The 20,505-nt window shown below is 48.3% G+C and overlaps 1 protein-coding gene across 3 annotated transcripts in view; it reads left to right on the forward strand.

Annotated features, from left to right (window-relative positions):
- Samd4a (sterile alpha motif domain containing 4A) overlaps window positions 1-20,505 on the forward strand; it is a 207,928-nt gene that overhangs the window by 113,927 nt on the left and 73,496 nt on the right. For all 3 annotated transcript variants that reach the window (XM_055612354.1, XM_055612353.1, XM_055612355.1), the window contains one exon: window positions 14,863-15,381. In XM_055612354.1, coding sequence (XP_055468329.1) covers window positions 14,863-15,381 — 519 coding nt within the window. The remainder of the gene's footprint in view (window positions 1-14,862; window positions 15,382-20,505) is intronic.

Genomic DNA, 20,505 nt, shown 5'->3' on the forward strand with positions numbered 1-20,505 from the left:
ATTGGCAACTCCAAGGGAGAGTATTATGAATGTGAAAATAAGAAAACGGATGCTTTATTTTGCTTTGAGGGAGGAACCAAAGCCAAGTCAAATGGAGAGCTCTAATTTGGGAATAGTGTTATTACAGGTCATTGGGAGTTGGGTACACGCTAAATTGGGAGGCCAGTCACATGAGGAGGCAGAAAAGCAGTCACATGGGGGACAGCCGAGGCTCATTTACAATGAAGTTTTATTTTATTTACTACATGGTTGAAAGGAATTTATGGCAGATGCAGAAACCCAGTCGCCTTACTTGCTGTTGATCACTCTCGTTTCCTGGTCCACTGGTTGTTTTACACACAAGCCAGAACTTTCGACGCATGTGCCCTCTGGGGCTTTATTTAGGACCTGAGCTCTGTCCCCTGATGATTCCAGGGAGCAGGCATGAGCTAAAGGTTACACGCTGTTCTCCGCATCCACGTCTTATTCTAGGCAGCTTGCTTCCTGTTTCTGCAGTTCCGAGGCATTTTACGCACCAGGGTCAACATCCTGGATAATATCTCTCTGTCTCTGTCTCTCTCAGACACACACACACACACACACACACACAGAGGCATAGAGAGGCACACCCACGCTACCTTTCAGTTTCATTTCTGTTTCCTCCGCACTAATGCCGCAAATGCCAGCTTCAATTAAAGAAAAAAAATAAAAGAAGGTCCCATCCCCACTGTGAACAGTTCTGAGCAGAGCCCTCTTCCGACGTCCACCTGCAGACTTCTGATGTTCCTGGCATCCAGGGCACGGCCAGGGTTGAGTGAACTAAGACGCTGATTCCCCCCACCCCAAATCTAAGTTGCATTTCCAGATGTCTTGAGCTGGGCTCAGTTATCTGCATTTGAGATAAGATGTAAAAAGCTCAAGACTCTGGAGAACCGGGGAACTGATACCCAGCACAAACAGGCTGTGGTCATGGTCCTAAAATGGAGCGTCTTCCTAAGTGTGTGACAGTCTGCTGGTGCCGACGGAGCACGCGGGCCAGGGATGCGTGTGATCAAAGTTAGGAATAGAAGGTGTGTGGAAACTTTCTATTACAGCAGCCTGGCGCTCAAGCCTGGCACAGACGCCCCTCCTATCGCTCTCTGTGGCTGCTGCCTCTGACATCACAATACTCAGGTGGCCACTCAACAATGACGAGCTGTGCCCAGCGGACATCAGAGGAGGGAGCAAAGGAGGAGAAGGAAGTGGAGAGGGAGGAGATGGAGCAATACCCTATGTGATCATTCCATCCACGCACGCAGTTTTCACGTAACACCTGCTTCAAGTGTGATGTGCTCAGCTCCGCATAACCTGTCCAGCGTCTGTGCCCTCCCCCGCAGACACATCACGGTATTATGGTCCTCTGATCAAGAGAACTGTGCTCCTCTCGCTGCATGTCTCGTGGTTCACCGGCACACCAGTGAGTTAATACTTCTGCACCAGACGGCTCTCCGGAGCAGCTGTTTAGAGGTAATGTTCTGGCTGCCGCGGCTTCCTACAGACCCATCGCAGCCCTCTTCCTGGGAGCGGTGCTGGACTCTGGACTATGTATCGGCTCTGAGGGTGGGAATCCGGGTAAAAACAAAACAATACCGACAGCACTGACATTTTTGCCCTCTGTGTCTAGGGCCACCCCAGGCTGCGTCACGCTTTATTGTATGGCACACAAAAATCCAAATAGGTGGCATCATAGCTTCCCTGTCCATCCTTAGAAGGACTTTGTACCCCTTTTCACAGGATAGATTGTGATGAACAGAAAACTGGGGAGGTCAGCCCTGCCTTAGAAATATTATGACGTTTTGATGACTTGTTTATTGTTTTAAACTCCATGATTTAAAAAAATAACAACAACAAAAGGTCCATGTCACTCTTGAAGCCATTCCTCCCAATGCTGCTGGCAAGAACAATCCCCTTTTCTTACCTGGCTCCACATTAGCCGGGATTATAATGCTAGACTGTGGAGGCCATGCTTTTCATGGTTCTTCCTGTCTGTGGTTCTCCAGCAAACCTGGATGTTGGTCATCTGGAAAGCTAGTCAGATGGGGTCTGCATCCAGCAGCTGGGAGAGGGGAGCCTGGAACATGCATTGCTAAGGAGTTCCTAGACACACCGCCTCATGCCTTGGAGCAGTTCTTAGACCCTTTGGACCACACCAACTCGATCCCCAGGAGAAAACCAACAGGCAAAAGGTCACCCTGGTCCTAAGAATGACAGTGACCGTGGCCAGTGATGACATGGTGCACACTGGAGGCCAGGGTTAAGTCACAGGCTTGCTTTACCAAACACTAAATAGTAGCTGCTCCACGGAGGGGAAAATACACTACGCATTTCAGGCATCTCATTGGTCAAGAGACTGCATTTTCCAAAGAGGAGAAAACTGAAGTACACAATGGCTGTCACCCAAGTCCATACAGCTCAGTGACAACTCAAGCCCAGATAATTCTGTGCTGTGCTTTGGGTATCCGTCTTTTTTTGTCCTGTGCCACTTCCCATCAATTCACTTAGACTAGCCATTCATCTTCTGTAATTCCTGGAAATGAATGTCCTGGAAAGGTGCGCCTAGAGCAGAGCTTGAGTGCCGAACGCTAGGCTCCTGAATGCAGTTCCAGCTGACCCCGCCTCACCTGTGCTGCCATGTAAGCAGAGGCAGGACTGATCCCATGGTACAGAGATCTGTTGAGTGGGTGGCTGAGGGGACATTGATATGAAGCTTCTGGGAGTGAGTTTACAGGAAGAGGCTGGTTCTGTCTTCTTCTGGGACCCTACATGCACTGTCATTTCTGCATTGGTTTCTACTGTGGAGAGTGGGCAGTATTGACTGAGGAGAAGGAGCAGATTGACAATCAGCTAGCCTAGAAAAATTTAGGCGTCTCTTTCAAACCTTCCAGTCCAGCAAGACTGTATGGTCAGCCCCAATTTAGGGGAGGGAGTTAGCTGATCTCTCATGAAGCAGGGCTATGACTAGAGAGAATGATATGGCCAGGCTAGTAAATGCGCTCAAAGGAGTGAGGGCTAAAGTAGGGGAAAAAAATGAGATTAGGGGTGGGAGGCAAACTCTTCAGCTGATGCCATGCCCATGGAAGGGGCAGAAGAGAGGAGGCAGAGAAGCTGGATTCATATAAGGTACATCTCCAGCAGAGAGTATCTATTGTCAAGAATAGGGATCTCTTTTTAAGGATTTAAACAGCTGAAGGCCATCTCAACTAGAATGATGACAATAGATCCAGTTCCCAGTGGGCCGTGCTTCTTGCCTAGAAACGTGTGGATGCTGGCTGGAGACCTCGAGAGCTGAGGTTCTTTCCATGTCAGAAAATAACCGCCTTTCACACCATGCCTTTGGATCAAAAATGAAGGCCTTCTCAGAGTGTTTCTCTGCTCCCTTTCCCCAGGCTCTCTACCAACCTGATTGAAGAGGGCAGGTCCTAGTGCCAGGCTGTATACCTGGACTAAGACTGAAGATAAGTACTAGAGAGATTAATAGATACACCCATCTCTAAAGGTGGCTGTGTCAAAGGTGCATTACTGCTGTCATCTTCAGCTCAGGACCAGTGAGGCCACTGTATTTCTCCTCCACTGGGCCATGTCCTCAAGATCTGGAGGTGAAGATGAGTGCCAGTCGGCGAGTTTCCAAAACCCCTGGCCATAGAACTGCACCTCCCTTCCTTCTACTTCTGCCATTAACAGTCAGAAGATGTATCTCCTGGAAGGATCCCTTCCCAGCCAGGTCTACTCTCTCTGCTTTTCAGCACCAAGATGGGGCAGCTTGTAGGGAAGTATGTGGCTCTGCTGGCCCTGGGCTGTTTGTTGAAAGTGGGTAGACGAAGCTCACTCCTGTCTGGACACTGCTGCCTGGGCCTGCGTTTCTCCCTGCTCTGTTCTTTCTCCTTCCCCTCCACTTTCCTTCCCTCTGTTTTGGTCTTTTCCTTTCTTGCAGAATTCTAAGAAGCATCCTTGACTTTGAGAAGCATGAGTCAAAGGTGTTCTACCTACATATGGCCTCAGTGTTTATTGTCGGCAGTTTCTCACCAAGTTAGCTAAAGCAGGAGCGTCTCACCTGGTCAGTCCAGCTAGCTCTGCTCCAGCCATTGACCCATGGCCCCGCTTAGATCTGTGCCCCAATAAGGGCAAATGGCCACAGCCTTTTTATTCTTACCATGGCTAGTGTCCTAGCTGCTCTCTGCTCCCAAGACTTCAACTTTTAGAGGTAGTACCTGTTCTCATTAAGGAACAAAACAAAACAATAACAAAAAACCTGAAACCTGAGTCTGACATCACCAAACCTGCTGAGCTGAGCGAGTCTGCAGCACAGGTTAGCAGGGGATGGGAATCCACCTTTCACGCTTACCTCCGCATGATTCCCCGAGGAAGGGAGTGACTGGAAAGGGAGCTGTGCCTCTAACTCCCTCTACAGGACTGTGCTGGTGGAGCACGAACGAAGTGTTCCACGGCCGCTTCACCCCGTCCTCGTGCTTAACCCAGACACCTTTCATAACGAAATGCATACATAGCTAATTTGTGACAGACCTAAATATCCCACATCAGTAAAATTGTTCCTTCCTTCTCCATGCAATGATTTATACGTACACACACACACACACACACACACACACACACACACACACACACACATTTCAGATTTTATGCCTAAATGCATAATGCGCAAAGTTCATCATCAACACCTTCAGCGTGCATATTTTGGGGATATCAATGTGCTGTTCCTTGATGACAGTATTTGCACAGCTACACACCATAACTATAGCGTCACACATTCATGCTTACACGTTGGATTCCCAGCTCTTGAGATGAAAAAACTTGTCTATCGGTTGTTAAGCAAATTTGTTTAGTGTAGAAAGTGTTGGGGCCCATGAAGGAGCAGTATGGAGTCATGTTAGCAAACATCAGGGTGGAAACTGTGCAATTCTCCCACTGCACTTCCTCGGTGAGTCCTTGTGTGAGTGAGCTGTGGCCCAGCTTGGCACGTGTGCTCGAATATGAAATATCAAGGCTCTTTCGTGAATGTCTAAGTCCTCCAAGATACCCCCCCCCCCCGGCTGCTCCTCTCTGGGCAGGACCCTGGCGTTCTCTAAGGCCACCTTACACTGCAGTGGGCATCGCGGAGCCTGAGTCCTGGGCTTCTGTCAGAGTTCTCATTTCTTGTGCTTCCCGCGGGGCAATGCCCACTGCTCATGCACCAGGCCTGCCTCTCGTTTATCAGGCCAGTAGAAGAACTGCTGGCTCATTGCTTTAAAGACCCAGAGCACTGCTTGGTGGTGTGGAGGCTTGGTCTGGGGCAGGGGTGAAGGTTAGCGAGTGCAGAAGCTCAAGCCTGTAGAGAATTTGCAGTCCCTCTTCAAAAAGCCTTCCAGTGCTAGCAGCTAGGCCAATGGTGCTTACAAAATCACACCGTGTGGTTGTCAAGAGCAAGGAAATGGCGTTTCCATCTCCAATTTCCCTAAGTTTCGGGAGACCCATTCCTAGGAAGTTTTATTAAAACTATCACCATTCGGACATAAACAATCTTGACACAATGCCATTGGGATTGCTTTTCTTTTCCTTCTTCAACAGATGTTTGCAAAAGAGTTGTATTAAATACATTTAATTCTCCTATCTCAGCCTCTCAAATGTTTGGGGTTTTTTTCTTGTGAAGATTACTTTAATTGGTGTCAGTGACAATCAGGGAAATCACCCAGGTTGCCTTTGTTCTGCTCAAGGCAGAATTTTCCAGCCTAAAGAGAATGTTAAGAAGGGATTGCAGTAAAGACCTGGAAATTGAACTGTTTTGTTTTCTAAGTTCATTTTTACTTGACTTGAAAGCTGAACCCAATCAGAATACCATGATATGATGGTGTCTACTGTTTGAAAGAACTTTCTAGGAAGTAATATTTTAGGTTTTAAAAAACCTGAAAGTCAAGCTTGGGAGATGGCTCAGCACTTACTGCTCTTGCCGAGGACTCAGGTTAGGGTTCCTATACCCACATGATGGCTCACAGCCCTCCTGACCCTCTTCTGACATCCATGGGTACCAGGAATACATTGTTTTACACGTATATGTGTACAAGCAAAACACTCATACACATCATTTAAAAGCCCTCAGTCTAAAATACCATCAGGCCAAACACCAGAAATAATATTCTACAGCCATTAAAATGTGGTCAATAAGGAAATGTTAAGACTGGGACGATGGAAGCCCATCACCACCCCCACAGAGCTCGCATGCTAGCGGTGAAGGGCAGAGGTCACGTTAAAAATGTCCATCAGGCCTACAGCACTGATCACTGTGAGGAGTAAAACAGAGCCAGGGACTGGGGGTGGGACATGGTGAGATGGTGAGGTGGGCAAGTCAGCCTGGGTGAGGTTTCGTTAGAAAGGGAATAGGTGGACAGAAGTGAGCAGATAGGTGCTATACTCGGCTCAGGGGAAAGAATTCTAGGAAGAGAAAACACCAAGTGCCAAGGTTCCAAGAGAGATGAGTGCCTGTCATGTTAAAACCTGGCATGAAACAGAGTGAGAGGGACAGACAGTAGCAGAGTGGGGCTGAGTTACAGACCCAAGAGGACTGGCTTTTTACTCATGATGAGACTGTGTTGGTCCACTGCCCAAAATGCCAGAGACTTGGTACTTACAAAGAAAGGTATCTTTTTTAGCTCCCAGATTTAAAGGATAAAAGTGTAATACCAAACCAAGTCCAGCCCAGTTGCTTGAGCCTCTGGAAAGAACCCCATGGTGAATGGCATCACAGTGGGAGGAGTCTATGCAGCAGAGACCCCTTGATGAGACACAAAGCTAGAGAGGGTCAGGGGACAAGGCTTGCTCTTCTTACAATTCACTGTCGGGGCACCTAACACAGTTACCACTCAGTTCCTTCTGAGGACATTCACTTCTCATCTACCAAACTTCTGACAAGGCCCTACGTCTTAGAAGTCACATCGCCTCTGTACTACAGAACCCAATCTTCCCATGCGTGAGCCTTTGGGCCATCCTCAAATCATACCCAAACCACAGCAGATGGTAGCACCAGCATCTCTAATCTGGAGAGTGGCCTATCAGCTACTCTTAAAAGACCATTCTTGCAAAAATGATGGTTATCATTCTTAAGAGACTTTCTCTCATGATGGAATGGGATGCCAAAGTATGTTTAGATTCTGGATATATTCTGAATATGCTAAAAGATTAAACACATGGTAACAGATCTGGAGTAAAAAAGAGGGAGGGACATGCTATCTTTGGACATGGAGCTTTGAGACCCTGTGAATGGGGACATCCACATGGTGTCTCACAATCATCCATAACTCCAGTTCCAGGGAGTCAGACACCTTCTTCTGATACCTCCCAGGGCACCAGACGCAGGTGGTACACAAACACACATGTGAGCAAAACAGTCATACGTGTAAAATAAAAAACATCATCTTTCCAAAAAACTTACCCCCACACTTAAAGACTTAACGTAACAGCCTTGCTAGGTAGTTCGGGTCCAAAGTCTCTGACCACATCCCTGTCGCTACATTTGCTGGGGCTGGAGGAGGACTTCCACATCCCTGTTGCTACATTTGCTGGGGCTGGAGGAGGACTTCCAAGAGGGCTCAGTGACACAACTGCCAAGCCTGTTCTGGTTCTTCACAGAAAGCCTGAGGTCTCATCCGCTGGAGATGCCTAAGCATCTTCATAATTGTTCTCTCTGGCTTCCCCCCCAGCAAGGGAACATAGAAAACCAGGTAGGATCCACCACCCATCTCACCAACACACATCTGCCGCCTTCGGCTGGTCACACAGAGGTGTGATGATACAGGAGAGTGCACAAGGGTGTGAGTGCCGGTAGGAGAGGACCAGTGGGGACCTTTGACAAATGAGGAAGATGCTTCATGCCAGCTGACCCCTTTCCACAAAGGCACCACTGGTTACAGCAGGGCCTTGGTGACTCCAGACACTTGGATCCCTCGGGGTAACTGATATGTCAGCACAATTTGCAGACCCAACCAAGTTACCTAGAGCATTCTCCCAGCTCAAGAGGGTAATTTAGGAGGCAAGAGGATGCAAGAGGCCAGAGTAGGTGTCAGCGTAGGAGTCTCTCCACTTTCATGCTGCATTTGCCATTTTTGTTCTGATGTTGGGGTGTCCTGAGTCAGCTCATATCCCCATCAAATACTTACTTTGTGATGTTATCATTTAATTCCATGTACTCCTTGCATGAACAAATTTCTAACTGCACTTGTGAGAAAGCCTTCTTATGGTGAGTGGTATTAAAATGAAGGCAAGGGTATGATAAAAGAGCAATTTAAGGGTAATTTACTAACAATCGCACCCTATTAACACTGGCGTATGATTGTGTGGCAGTAATAGTGGACTTGTCACTCAGAGAATCCTGGGACAGTTTCCTAATCCTCATGGTCTTTAACTATAACATAACTCTTTCAAATTTCCTTTTGCCCTTCTTATGCCACTAGATTAAAAATGATGAATCGCGAACATTGTCCCACACTAACCATCCAGCACACCTGGCCTCCTTACACAGAGGAAGCACCAGAGGATGTGAAGATGAGTTGGTACCGTCAGATGCTCACGCCGAGAGGCTGACTTGGGCTGGCTGCAGAGCAGGGAGGCAGACCCTGCGGTGCTGGCGTGGTAATTTGACTTGGGGAACCATTGTTGACAAGATGTAGCCAGATAATCAGCACGCATTCTCCTGTAGGCAGACCACTACAGGGAGCCAAATTATAATCAGAAACCATTTTCTAGGTCGCCCTGAAAGATCTCCACCCAGTAATGTGGACGTAGCTCAAGTCTCCACGATTAGTGCATTCTTCCCCTGAAGGCACCTAGGGAGCTATCTCATAGTCTACCGTTGCTGGCGAGGAAAAATATCAAGGCGAGGTGGGTGAGTAAGGCAATTAAGTAGTGGCAAGTTAGTGTCCTGGGTTTGTCTCAGAGAAGGAATAGGAATGTCAGAGGGACTGAACGTTCAAAGCCAAGTGTCTAAAGCTTCCTTTTTTCCTTAGGGGCACTTGGGTATATATTGGTTATGGTTGGGCCACAAAACAAATTATTCAAGACTTGGCTGCTTAGAACAACACATACATAATCACACGCTGGTTCTGTGGATCTAGAAATGTGTGGCTGTAGCTCAGGGTACCTCCGAATGCTGTCTGGGGCTCTAGTCCTGTAAAGACTCTGCAGGGCCGAGATCTCCCTTACAAGGAGATCGCTTACATGGCTAGCACCTTGACCTTGTGGGTGGAGGTTGGCGGAGGAGCTCTGCGATGGCTAATCTTACTCAACCTTACACAAGCAAGAGTCAGCAGAGAGGAGGGCGCCTCAGCTAAGGAAATGCCTCTGCTGGGTGGTGGCGCACAGCTGTGATCCCAGCACTGGGGAGGCAGAGGCAGGCGGATCTCTGAGCTCCAGGCCAGCCTGGTGTACAGAGCCAGTTCTAGGACAGCCAGGGCTACACAGAGAGACACTGTCTCAAGAACAAACAAACAAAAAAACACAGGGGAAAATGTCTCCATAAAATCTAGCTATAGACAAGCTGTAGGGCATTTTCTTAATTAGTGATTGATGTGGGAAGGCTCAGCCTTCAATCCCAGCGCTCAGGAGACAGAAACCTGTGATCTGAGTTTGAGGCCTCCCCAGCCTAAGAGCGAGTTCTAGGGACAGCCAGGACTACAAAGAAAAACCCTGTCCAAAACAACAAGCAAGCAGCACTCCCACAGATTCATCAGCTCTTAGCCCAGGCTCCTGCCTTGCAGGAGCTCCTGCCCCGACTTCCTCCGCCGTGTGCTGACACCTCTGGCCGTGGTGTCTCATCATAGTGACAGCAGCCCTTACTAAACAGCAGTCCTCACCAGAACGACCTCACTGGATTGCTTCCTGGGTGAAGAGTGACCTCTCCATATGACTACTGACTTCCCTAGAGAAGAGAGCAAGGCAGGAGCCGCACCCTTTATAACCTGAGCCCTAAAGTTGCATCCGCCACATGGCTGCACGTAACTCACTAAATCCCCCTAGACCTCAAGGGAGAGGTTCCCTCCCCACGACCAGTGTCCAAGAAATTATGAGCACCTTAAAACCAGAAAAAGTCTCATCTCCGCTGCTTCTGAAGCTCCCTTTGCCGCACGCCCACAGCCGTGTGACGGGAGCTGCGCGTGTCTGCACAGTTGCTGTGACGACAATATTCCACGACTGCTGAAATATCTAGCTTATGGTCGTTCTAGCGTGGCAACCATCTGTAGCTACGCTAATTTGTCTGCCTCCATCCTGCCTCTTCGTTAGTCAAGGGACCAATGACAGTTTAGCTGCTCCACCTACGTCCGTCTCTGTCATCAGCAAAATCAGGTTAGTTATGAGCTCTGCCACCCCGCCCCCTCCGCTAAGCTCCTTGAGAGCATTCAGTGAGTAATTAAATGCACAGGGCTTACAAGAGAGCCTGGCCCACAGGAACCGCTCAATACTGTTAGCCGTCAGTGTGACAGCTATGGCAATAGACGTTTGAGCCAGTAGGTGTGGTTAGCCTCAGAAAGCAGCCTTATGGCTGTGTCCCCAGAGAGGTAAGCAAAACTGCGCGTGTCTTCCTGCTCACACCACAACCTGGCCACACTCACGTTGGAAGGCTATTCCTGAGGATAGCGCCATGTCGGCCCTAGATGGGACCAGCGACAGAGGCCTCTCGTCATCCTCTGCAGTGCCTCTTCCCTCTGAGTCCGGGTTAATCCTTAGCAAAAAGTGGTTGCTGGAGACAGCATGTTTCATTTGCACTGAGTCCTATGTATGTTTTATTTTTGTCCTGACTTTTTTTTTTTTTTTCCTGAAGACCAACCTTTTGTGAGGGAAGAATATTTAAACAGGGAAGTGACCTAGCAGGAATCTAGGAAGTTCTTCAGCCTCCCACAATTTTATTAAAAGTTGTTTCCAAATTGAAGTGTAAGGGTTTGTGTGAGTGCCACCTGCTCCGGTTCACTGTTGACTTAGGACACCTCTGTTCTTCTCTGGAGCTTTTATTTCCTTCCTGTGGCGCTTGTGACCCTGGGATAGGCTGACTGGATTCTTTACCCCTAAATACAGCCATCGTGTAGAGCATGCCAGAGTCACGCTTCACGCCTCATGTCTATCATCCCAGCAGAAAGGTGGCAGCAGAGGGATTGCTGTGAGTTGGAAGCCAGAATGAACCACATAATGAGGCTTTGTCTCAAAACAGACAAACAAAACAAAACAAAACCCCCAAAACCTCAGACTTGAAGAAAACCTAGAAAATGGTGCCTGGTCTCTGCTGACAGTATGGGAAGGGTGGAGCTGTTGTGATGAGTTTCATTCATCTCCCAGACCTCCTTGAAAAAGGCTCTACCTGGTGAGGCACACAAAGTTCTTATATCTGGTGGCAATCAGCTGAACAGTGTATCTAGTGGCAATTAGCTGAATCTTCAGAGAGGCAGGAAGGAGCTCCTGGCTCACGCCTTTCTTCTCCAGCAGAACGTGTCTAGCCTGTGCTGGCCTGCTCACTGGTTATCACCCCGGCTCCTGAGCGGGGCACCATAGCTCATTCAAGTACGGATGTGTTGGTGATAGCGCACACCCTGGATTTCCAAGACTTAACCCAAGCCCAAAGAGGGTAAATGTCTGTCTCCCTAATGCTCTGTGCCGATTACATGCTGAAGTGCGTCTTTAGTGCTGGATTGAGTCCAATAGCTCGCTGCTCTTTTGTGACTTGACTACGGCAACACTCTATTTGTGTGCTACTGCAGCTCTGTATGTGACTCGTTATCGTACCTTGAAACTGTGGTGCTGGCTCCCCCTGCTCCGGCAGTACTCAGACGCTCCGCCCCACCCCCACTCCCGCCACTGCCCTGGGAACAGGGATTTTGGAAACTTCCACCACAACTCCTCTGTACCCGTCATGATTCTGGGTCCTCATTTCTTCTCTGTAGCCACCCTGGGTCTGTGTTCAGGTTAGTGGCTTCTGTGTCACACAGTGACTCTTTAGCATCCCAGGAAACCCCACATGAAGAGGGTCCAATAATTGCCTCTTATTGTTGGAAGTGCAACTCATTTCCTGCCCCCTCCCTTCACTCCTTATCTTTTTTCCAACTTGTTGATATTCTTAATAACTTCCTTCACGTCTTCCCTCTATTTATTTGTAAAACTCAACGCCCAAAGCCAATTACACCATCACTCTGTGGGTCTGGCTGATGCAGAGAAAAGGGAAAGGATTGTTTCTACCATCAGGTACTCAAGGGGTCCTCTTGGTACTTCATCTCATAATCCAAGGAAGGCAGAAACTATTGGTACTACCCATGACTGACTTGGCAGTGAAGGCTCAAAAAGTTTAAGCCACTACGAATTAAGTGGCAGGTCTGGGGTTAACCCCCAGGCCTGACGCCAAAGACCATGCTTCTTCACTGAACACAATGCCCACAATGCTGACCCATTAACCTGTTACTGTAACACAATCCTAAGAGAAACAGCACTTAAAAAGAAGAAAGGTTTCTTTTGACTCTCAATTTGAAAGAGTCCAATCCATAATGAAAACTATATCTCATGACAGCCAAGAGGCAAAATGAGAGATGAGGTAGGATTCTACTATCCGATTCAGGGACATACCTCCAAGTGATCAGAAAATCTTCAAGTAGACTTCACTCTGAATATCTCCAAACTGGGGGCCAAGCCTTTAACAGGATCTTTAGGGAACTCTAGACAAAGCCACTGAGATTTTTTTTTTGCAAGCATTCTGAAGAGACATGCCAATGAGTTTGTAGCTTATAATTAACTCCTGCAAACCTGAAAGTTCCATGTGAAATCCAGCGGAGTTGCCCAGCTCTTCCAATAACTGTCCACCCCCAAAACTAGCAGGCAACATGCATTGCTTGGCATTTGAGTGGGACAGGGAAGGAGGCATTAAAGAGCAGGTCCTCACACACATGAACTGTGAGGAAACTTGCATGAAGTGAAGCATTCCATGGGGTAACTGGGCAAGGTGGTTCATGTCTGCCGTCCAGCCTTCGGGAGGCTGAGACTGAGTCAACCACTGAGGCCAGCCTGGGCTTCAGAGTGAGAGACCCTGTCTCAGAAAAATAAGAAGATAAACACTGAGTTCCCACTTGTCTGAGGTACCTAGAGTAAAACCAGGTTCTTTAAGAATAGAAAATGAATGATGGCTTTCCCAAGTCTAGGAAAGGGGTAGGAGGTTTGTGTTTTGAGGAGGACAGACTTTCCATTTGCAGGGTCTATAGCAGTGGTTTTCAACCTTCCTGATGCCATGACCCTTTAAAACAGTCCCTCATGTCCTGCTGGCCCCCAACCAGAAAATTATTTGATTGCTATTTGTAACTATAATTTTGCCACTGTTACGAACAATAACGTAAATAGCTACGTTTTCCAATGGTCTTGTGGAAAGATTGTTCAACCTCCAAAGAGGTTGCGGCCCACAAGTTGAAAACCGCTGGTGTAGAGAGGCCAATTGCATGCTATTGTGAGTGTCCTTTAACGACACTGAGCTGCATGCTTAACATGCTTGCTGCTGTGTATTTTGTCACAATGAGAACAAAGAGGTCTTGAAGCTGGCAAGACAGCTGAGTGGTTAAAATACTTTCTTGTAAGTATGAGGACCTGAGTTCAATTCCAGGAACTCACGTAGAAGTGGCAGGCATGGTGGTGCATGCTTGTGAGTCGCTCGGGGAGGCAGAGCTAGAAGGCTCCCTGGGGCTCGCTGGGCAGGTCGCCTGGCCTCATTGTTGAGCTCGGGGGGACTGTGGCAATGAATGTGGATATGCTGCTCCTTAGGATGGCGTCCAGTGCTGTGTGCGCCTGCGCACACACACGATTACGCATGCACACATGTGCAGCCACTCGTCCACACCAATAAAAATCCTAAACTGAAAATAAAGTGTTAAAAACCCCACAGACATATCATCCTATAAAGATAAATAACGAACCAGTATGTGTGATCCAAGGTTTGCCTGGAGCTGTGTGGCCGCCTGGCTCTGTTACCTTCTTAGGAGAAAGCCACAGCTCGCAGCACTAAGGTTGGGAGGCAGGTGTTGGGTTCTTTTCTCCTGACATGCTCTTCCGAGTAGGAATGGGAACGGGCCTCACACACCCCTTCTCCAGCATGTAAGACACTTTGAACAAGGTCTGGAGTTGGGAGGCAGCATCACTCCAAGAAGTTCTTGGTGTGGCCTCTCGGTTAACGGAAATTCGCTTAGGCTTGGTCCTTGGTGGTCTAGGGTTGTGGCTAGTCTTGTCCAAGAAGGAAAACGAGACTGTCAGTTCTCTTTGGTTGGACCAAAGTGGTTGTCATCTCCTTGGAAACGTGAATGAAAGACTCCAAACAACTAAGCATTTGTCTGTTGAGTTTTAAACCTCTTTTTAAATGGAGATTATATTTATTTTATGTATGTAAGTGTTTGCCTGCCAGCATGTCTGTGCACCATGTGTGGATGGTACCTGAGGAATCCAGAAGAGGGTGTCAGATCTCCTGGGATTAGAATTACTGGCAGTTGCCAACCTCCATGTGGGTGCTGGGAATTAAACCCAGGTCCACTGGAAAGGCAGCCGTGCTCTCAACCATCTCTCCAAACCCCAAGAATTTAGTTTTTTGAGACAAGGTCTCATGACGTTCATGCTGCTTCATACTTCCTGAGTGGTAGTAGATGACCTTGAACTACCACTGATCCTCCTGACTCCACTTCCACGTCACGGGTGCTAGGCGAGCATCCCTGACTGCACTCTCTAAGAATGTTTGAACTCTGGCTCACTGAAGTCCCTGGCCCCTGAAAACCCAAGCCACAGAAATTCAGAGAGTGGTGTTGAGTGTGACTGTGGGTGTATTTGCTCATGTGTCCTGTGTACTTTCCCTTTCAGGAATCATTAACCAATGGCAGCAGGAATCCAAGGATAAAGTGATTTCCCTTCTGTTAACTCACCTGCCTTTGCTGAAGCCAGGGAACCTCGACGCAAAAGTAGAGTATATGAAGCTGCTGCCCAAGATCCTGGCGCACTCTATCGAGCACAACCAGCACATTGAGGAGAGCAGGCAGCTGCTGTCCTATGCTTTGATCCACCCAGCCACGTCCCTGGAAGACCGCAGTGCTCTCGCCATGTGGCTGAACCACTTGGAGGACCGGACGTCGAGCGGCTTCGGCAGCCAGAGCCGAGGCCGCTCCGACTCCGTGGATTACGGACAGGCGCACTACTACCACCAAAGACAGAACTCTGACGATAAGCTCAATGGGTGGCAGAACTCGCGGGATTCCGGGATTTGCATCAGCGCCTCCAACTGGCAGGACAAAAGCCTGGGATGTGAGAATGGCCATGTTCCCCTCTACTCTTCCTCATCTGTCCCCACCACAATCAACACGATTGGAACCAGCACGAGTACGAGTAAGTCCCCCCCGCCCCCTGGAACCCTTTTAACGCATTCTGGTTTGGTGATTTGCTGTGTGTGGCACGTCCTGCGTCCTGCTGACTTCGTCTGCTCTGAGCACCCTGTAACCCTGGGAAAAGAAGGGCTGGTGGCAGCCGGCTGTGGGAGAGGGCTCTTTGGACCCGGTATTTGTTGCTCTTTGGCTCTGGAAAGATGAAAAATCTGGGCAGGTTAAAATGATGGATGGTCCAAATTTGGGGGTTAGACAGACCAAAAATAAAGAAATGAGAGAAGAGAGAGTCAATGGTGAGAGAAGGAACCATTCTGTTTCCACAAATAAAAATGCCTTTCACCCTGGGGCTCAGGGATTTGCAGACACTGGGTTACTGTGTGCTTCTCTGAACCTATGTTAACCCATGGTTGACCAGCCGGCCTCATGGCCTTGTGCACTGTCCTCCTCCTCCTCCTTCTTCGCTCATGTATGTTTTTTTTTAAAGAGTCACGTGGAATGTCTTCCCCTTGCATTTTCTGGTGGAACCCCCCGCTATTGGGGGCCCCAACCATGGGGAGCAGGTTTGCTGACTGAGAGAGCCGCTCTGTGCTGTGAGCTGATGTGAGCTTCCTCTCACTTAGTCTGAAAGAAGGGTCAGGAGGTGCTTTGTGGAAAGGGAGGACAAGTGACAGCTTCTCACTCTTCTGACCACTCTCCTGGGCATGAGGGCTGGGGGACGTTTATGGTGTCCTACCTAGGTCAAGCAAGGTGGCAGCCTCCACTCATGCCTGTGTGGACAGCAGTGTCGCCCAGCAGCATTCCTTAGTGCTCATTTGCACATATCTGTGACTTTTGTGGCACTTCCAGGAGAACTCTAAACTTCCCTGGGGAAAGGTTTTTTAATTGGACCCAATGTGCGTGTCAGCATGCAGGAAGTCCTCTATTAACAGGGACAAGAAGAGGGGCTGAGAGTGTGGCTTGGTGGTGGAGTGTTTGCCTAGCATGTGTGAGGCCTGGACCCAATCCCCAGCACCACAAACAGGTGGAAGAAGATAACAGACACTTTAAAAAGAGCAGGAATGTCTTGGCCTCTACACGAATCCTTTGACCGTTAGACCTCTTTAAATAGCTTTCTGAAATAGTTAGGAATGACAAATCCTAGCTGCCTTAGTTCAAACCGCAGATCACCAGAATAATCAACACTGAAGATCATACTCTGTTTTGGGCACAATATAGGACTTTTGCTCCTTTTCCTTTTTATTTTCTTTTTTTGCATTTATCTTGAACAGCTGTGAGTTGGGGGTGAGCGTCGCAGTGCTGTCCTGGAAGTCTCATGGCGCTTTATAGACTCAGAATCCAGCAAGGACAGCTTTTCCTCAGCCTCTGTGTACCAGAGTAATGGCAGGGACTACTGCAGATCTGAAGCCCTCTTGGCCTGAGTCTCCTGGGTGTGATCAGTCCAGGTTATGGTCACGAAAGGCCTTGGTAACTGGAGATACAAAGTTCTGAGCGCCCGCCTGTCTTCTTCATCTGTTTGCGTACTCGGGGCCGTTCATCCTGAACTTGATTGTGGCTCACTGCGTATTTCACTTTGCAGACTGACCTACTCAGAGTCGGCTTTTGACAACCTTGGTGCTTTGAACATGCCTATCAAATTGTAGTCAGCAACCACCCACTCACGCAGTGCCTGCCCAACCCAGGGTCAAAGGTTATATAGATGGCTTCCGTGGCTGTCTTGGCCGAGGAGCCCTTGTGAGCTTTGAGTTGCAGAGGACTTGGAGGTTCAACAAGATGACTACATAACACATATGTAAAAGAAGAAAGGTGTTTTAGAACATCAGCAGAAAGATCTCAAACCCAGGCTACATCAACTTCGATTTTCATGTTCACTCCCGTGCATGGCCATGAGAGCTCAGTTGTAGTTTTCAAAACTGCAAGTCATTAGTTTAGTCCTGAGTCTATAAAATACACCCCGTGTCCCGGGCAGCCTGACAAAGTAGAGAGCTCTCGGACCTGATCGTAAGCCCCTCCAAGGTCCTCAAGGAGACCTGCAACTTGCTAACTACAAGTTGGCCAGGTACTGAGTCCTTTGAACAAAGCTCCCACTTGTAAAAAGAGAACATTCCTAATGCCTCCCCTCTTGTGCTGTGGGAAGACCATGTCCTGGCCAGAGTGGCAGGGAGAACACAGCAAGTGTGCGAAGAGGGGCACATGGAGGACACAGAAAGGAGCCAAGTGTTCCTGGCGATGCCCACCGTCTGTACCCTCGTCTTCAGTCCTGAATGCTCCCGACAGAAACACCTCTCCCTAAGTCTAAGGCCACACAGGGTACAGGTGCTCCTTGACTCAAGCGGCCTCTGTCCTAGGAAATCCATTATAGGCTGACAGTGTTCTGAGCCAGCACCTCATCTGACAAACCCAAGCTGCTCAGCTGATCCTACCATAGATGTGTTCAGAACATTTACTAGTCTACAGTGGGAAACGCCCTGACCCAAGGCGATTCCTTATGGAGTATGGAAAGGTGGAATAGAACGCGTGCACCCATGTCCTCTTAGACAGTCTCTAAGTTAAAACACCGTTAAGCCCAACAGGGCGGGTTGGGGAGCAAAGGGGGCCCAGCGTGTGAATGCACTACGTCTTTGGCCTCCGCACTGCAGTAGAACATGGTGCAGTTTCTTCCACTGCAGTGTTTCTTTCTGAGCAGGGAAAAGTAGCTGCTTGAAATAATGTCTTTTTTAACGACTTAAATTGATTGCTGCTTCCTATTTTCAAATTATCGACCAAGTTCGTGACAGTCAAGGCAAAGTGCCTCCCTGAAAGCCACACCCCTCCGGTCTTGTGTATTTTTTTTTTTTTAAGATTTATTTACTTTTCTATGTCTGCGGGTGTTTTGCCTGCATGTATATGTATGTACCGTGTGCATGCCCGGGATCCATGGAGGACAGAAGAGGGTGTCAGGTGCCCTGAAACTGGGACTACAGATGGTTGGGAGCCGCTCTGTGAGTGCTGGGAACCGAAACTGAGTTCTCCGGAAGAGCAACAAGTGCTCTTAATCAATGAGCCATTTCTCTAGCTCCCAGATTTTTTAAACTAATTTTAGTCCAATGATTTTGTTAATATCCCCTTAGGTCATTAGACCTTCAAAAAAAAGTCCCTTGGCCTTTGTGGCTTCTTCCCTGTACAAGCCCCTAATCCTCCAGCCACCCTGCAGATACTGTCTGTCTTGTGCTGAGACTGTTGGAATTCATGGGGAACATGAGCAGAAGGCGTTGCTCCTGCTCGCAGGGAGAGAGAAGCTGTGCCAATCAGTGTTATAATTAAAAATCAAAGATTTCTTCCTGTCTGACCTATTGTCCAAAGAACGCCACGTTTCCGAAGGACATAAAAGCAAAGCGTAAACCAATTCACAGGCGCTGCCACGGCGCCTGCAGGCTCAGTGTTATTTGGATGAGTTGTTGCTTGGCGAGCTTTGTGTAGCTATAACAGAATACCATGGAGAGGGTAATTTCCACACCAGAGAAGTGTGTTTGGCATGTGGTTCCAGAGCATGGGAGGACTGAGATAGAGGGCCGCCTGGTGGGTGTGTCTACTGCATCAGAAGGTGGCGAGAAGGATGGCTGTGAGTGTGTGCAAAGGAGGCCTGCACTCGCTTTTGTAACAAAACACTAATTCATTCATCACGGCAAAGCCCGTGACCTTGTCATTTCTGCAAGGGCCCACTTCTCAAGCCTCTTGCCTTGGGACCAGGTTCCTAATTCATGAGCTTCGGGAAGCACCTTCAAACTGCAGTAGGCCGTACACTGGAAGAGCCATGAATGTTTGGAATGGATTCTTGTGATCTGGGGGCGTAGAGGTCAAGCTGTGGCGGAGGGAGTGGGAAGTAGGGAGGAGAACCGGAGGAGGGCTCAGGGAGGAACATCCATTCTGAGCAAATGATGTTGTTGTGGGTGTGTGGGCAGATTGGGGGGGGGGCAGCAGGGAAGGGGATGGGAGTTAAGGGCAGCAGCAAAAGAACACTGAGGAAGGAGTCTGTGAGCACTGCTAAGGAGGCTGAATAGGATATGATCCCAGTCGTGCGGGGATTGGTCCTTTATAGGAGAACCAGACAGGCAGCAAACAATGGGTGCAAAGTCAATGAATTTCGAAGCCTGTGCTGTTAAATCGCACAAGCATCGTTAGGATGAGAGTAGAAACAAACTACCAGGAAAGTTCTGGGTGCTTATACATGGCGATAAGAATGTAAACTAGTGCAGCTATCATGGAAACCAGGCAGAAGGTCTTCAGAAAACTGGTAATGGGGGCTGGAGAGATGCCTCAGCAGTCATGAGCTTGCTGCTTTTGCAGAGGAACCAGTTCAGTCCCAGCACCCATACTGGGTAGCTCACAGCTGCCAGTAACTCCAACTTCAGGGAATCCAACATCCCTTTCTGACCTCTCTGGGCACTCATATTCACATGCAGGAACCTACACATAGACACACAGAGATACATACTGTAAATGTTTTTAATTAAACAAATCCAACAATTGATATTCCATCTAACACAGCTGAACCATCCTGAATGTTACAGCACTGTTTACAGAGGCTGCATTATATAACTAATATATGCGTCCAGCAACTGAAGAAAGGATGAGGAAAATGCGGGCAATAATGCACTCAAGGAAACTTGCCTCTGTCATTCACACATGCATAGTTATACATAAAACTTGAAAGCAGGGTGGTGGTGGCACACAGTGCTCAGAAGGCAGAGGCAGGAGGATCTCTGTGAGTTTGAGGCCAGCCTGGTCTTCAGAGGAAGTTCCAGGACGGCCATGGCTACACAGGGAAACCTGTCTCGGAAAAAAAAAAAAAAAACAAAAAAACTTGAAAGTAGAGAGAAATCTGTTTAGGGGGATTAGGAAGGGACAAACAGGAGGGCAAGAAGGAGAGAAAAATGGGGATAGAAAGATAAGGGAAGTGTGTTCAAATTATACAAAAAAATTTAAAAGAAAACAATTGTTCCTAGGTGAAATTATTAGGTTAGGATTTGGTGTTGGTATGGACAAACATTATTGATTGACACATTTGGTCAATTCGTGCAGAAACTTTCACTGAAACTTTTGCAGGCCTAAGCTGCTCAGGGCATCTTGGACACATCAGTGGGTAAGACCA

This window comes from Psammomys obesus, unplaced genomic scaffold, assembly GCF_907164565.1.
Source record: "Psammomys obesus unplaced genomic scaffold, mPsaObe1.curated_primary_1811, whole genome shotgun sequence".
NCBI lineage: Eukaryota > Metazoa > Chordata > Mammalia > Rodentia > Muridae > Psammomys > Psammomys obesus.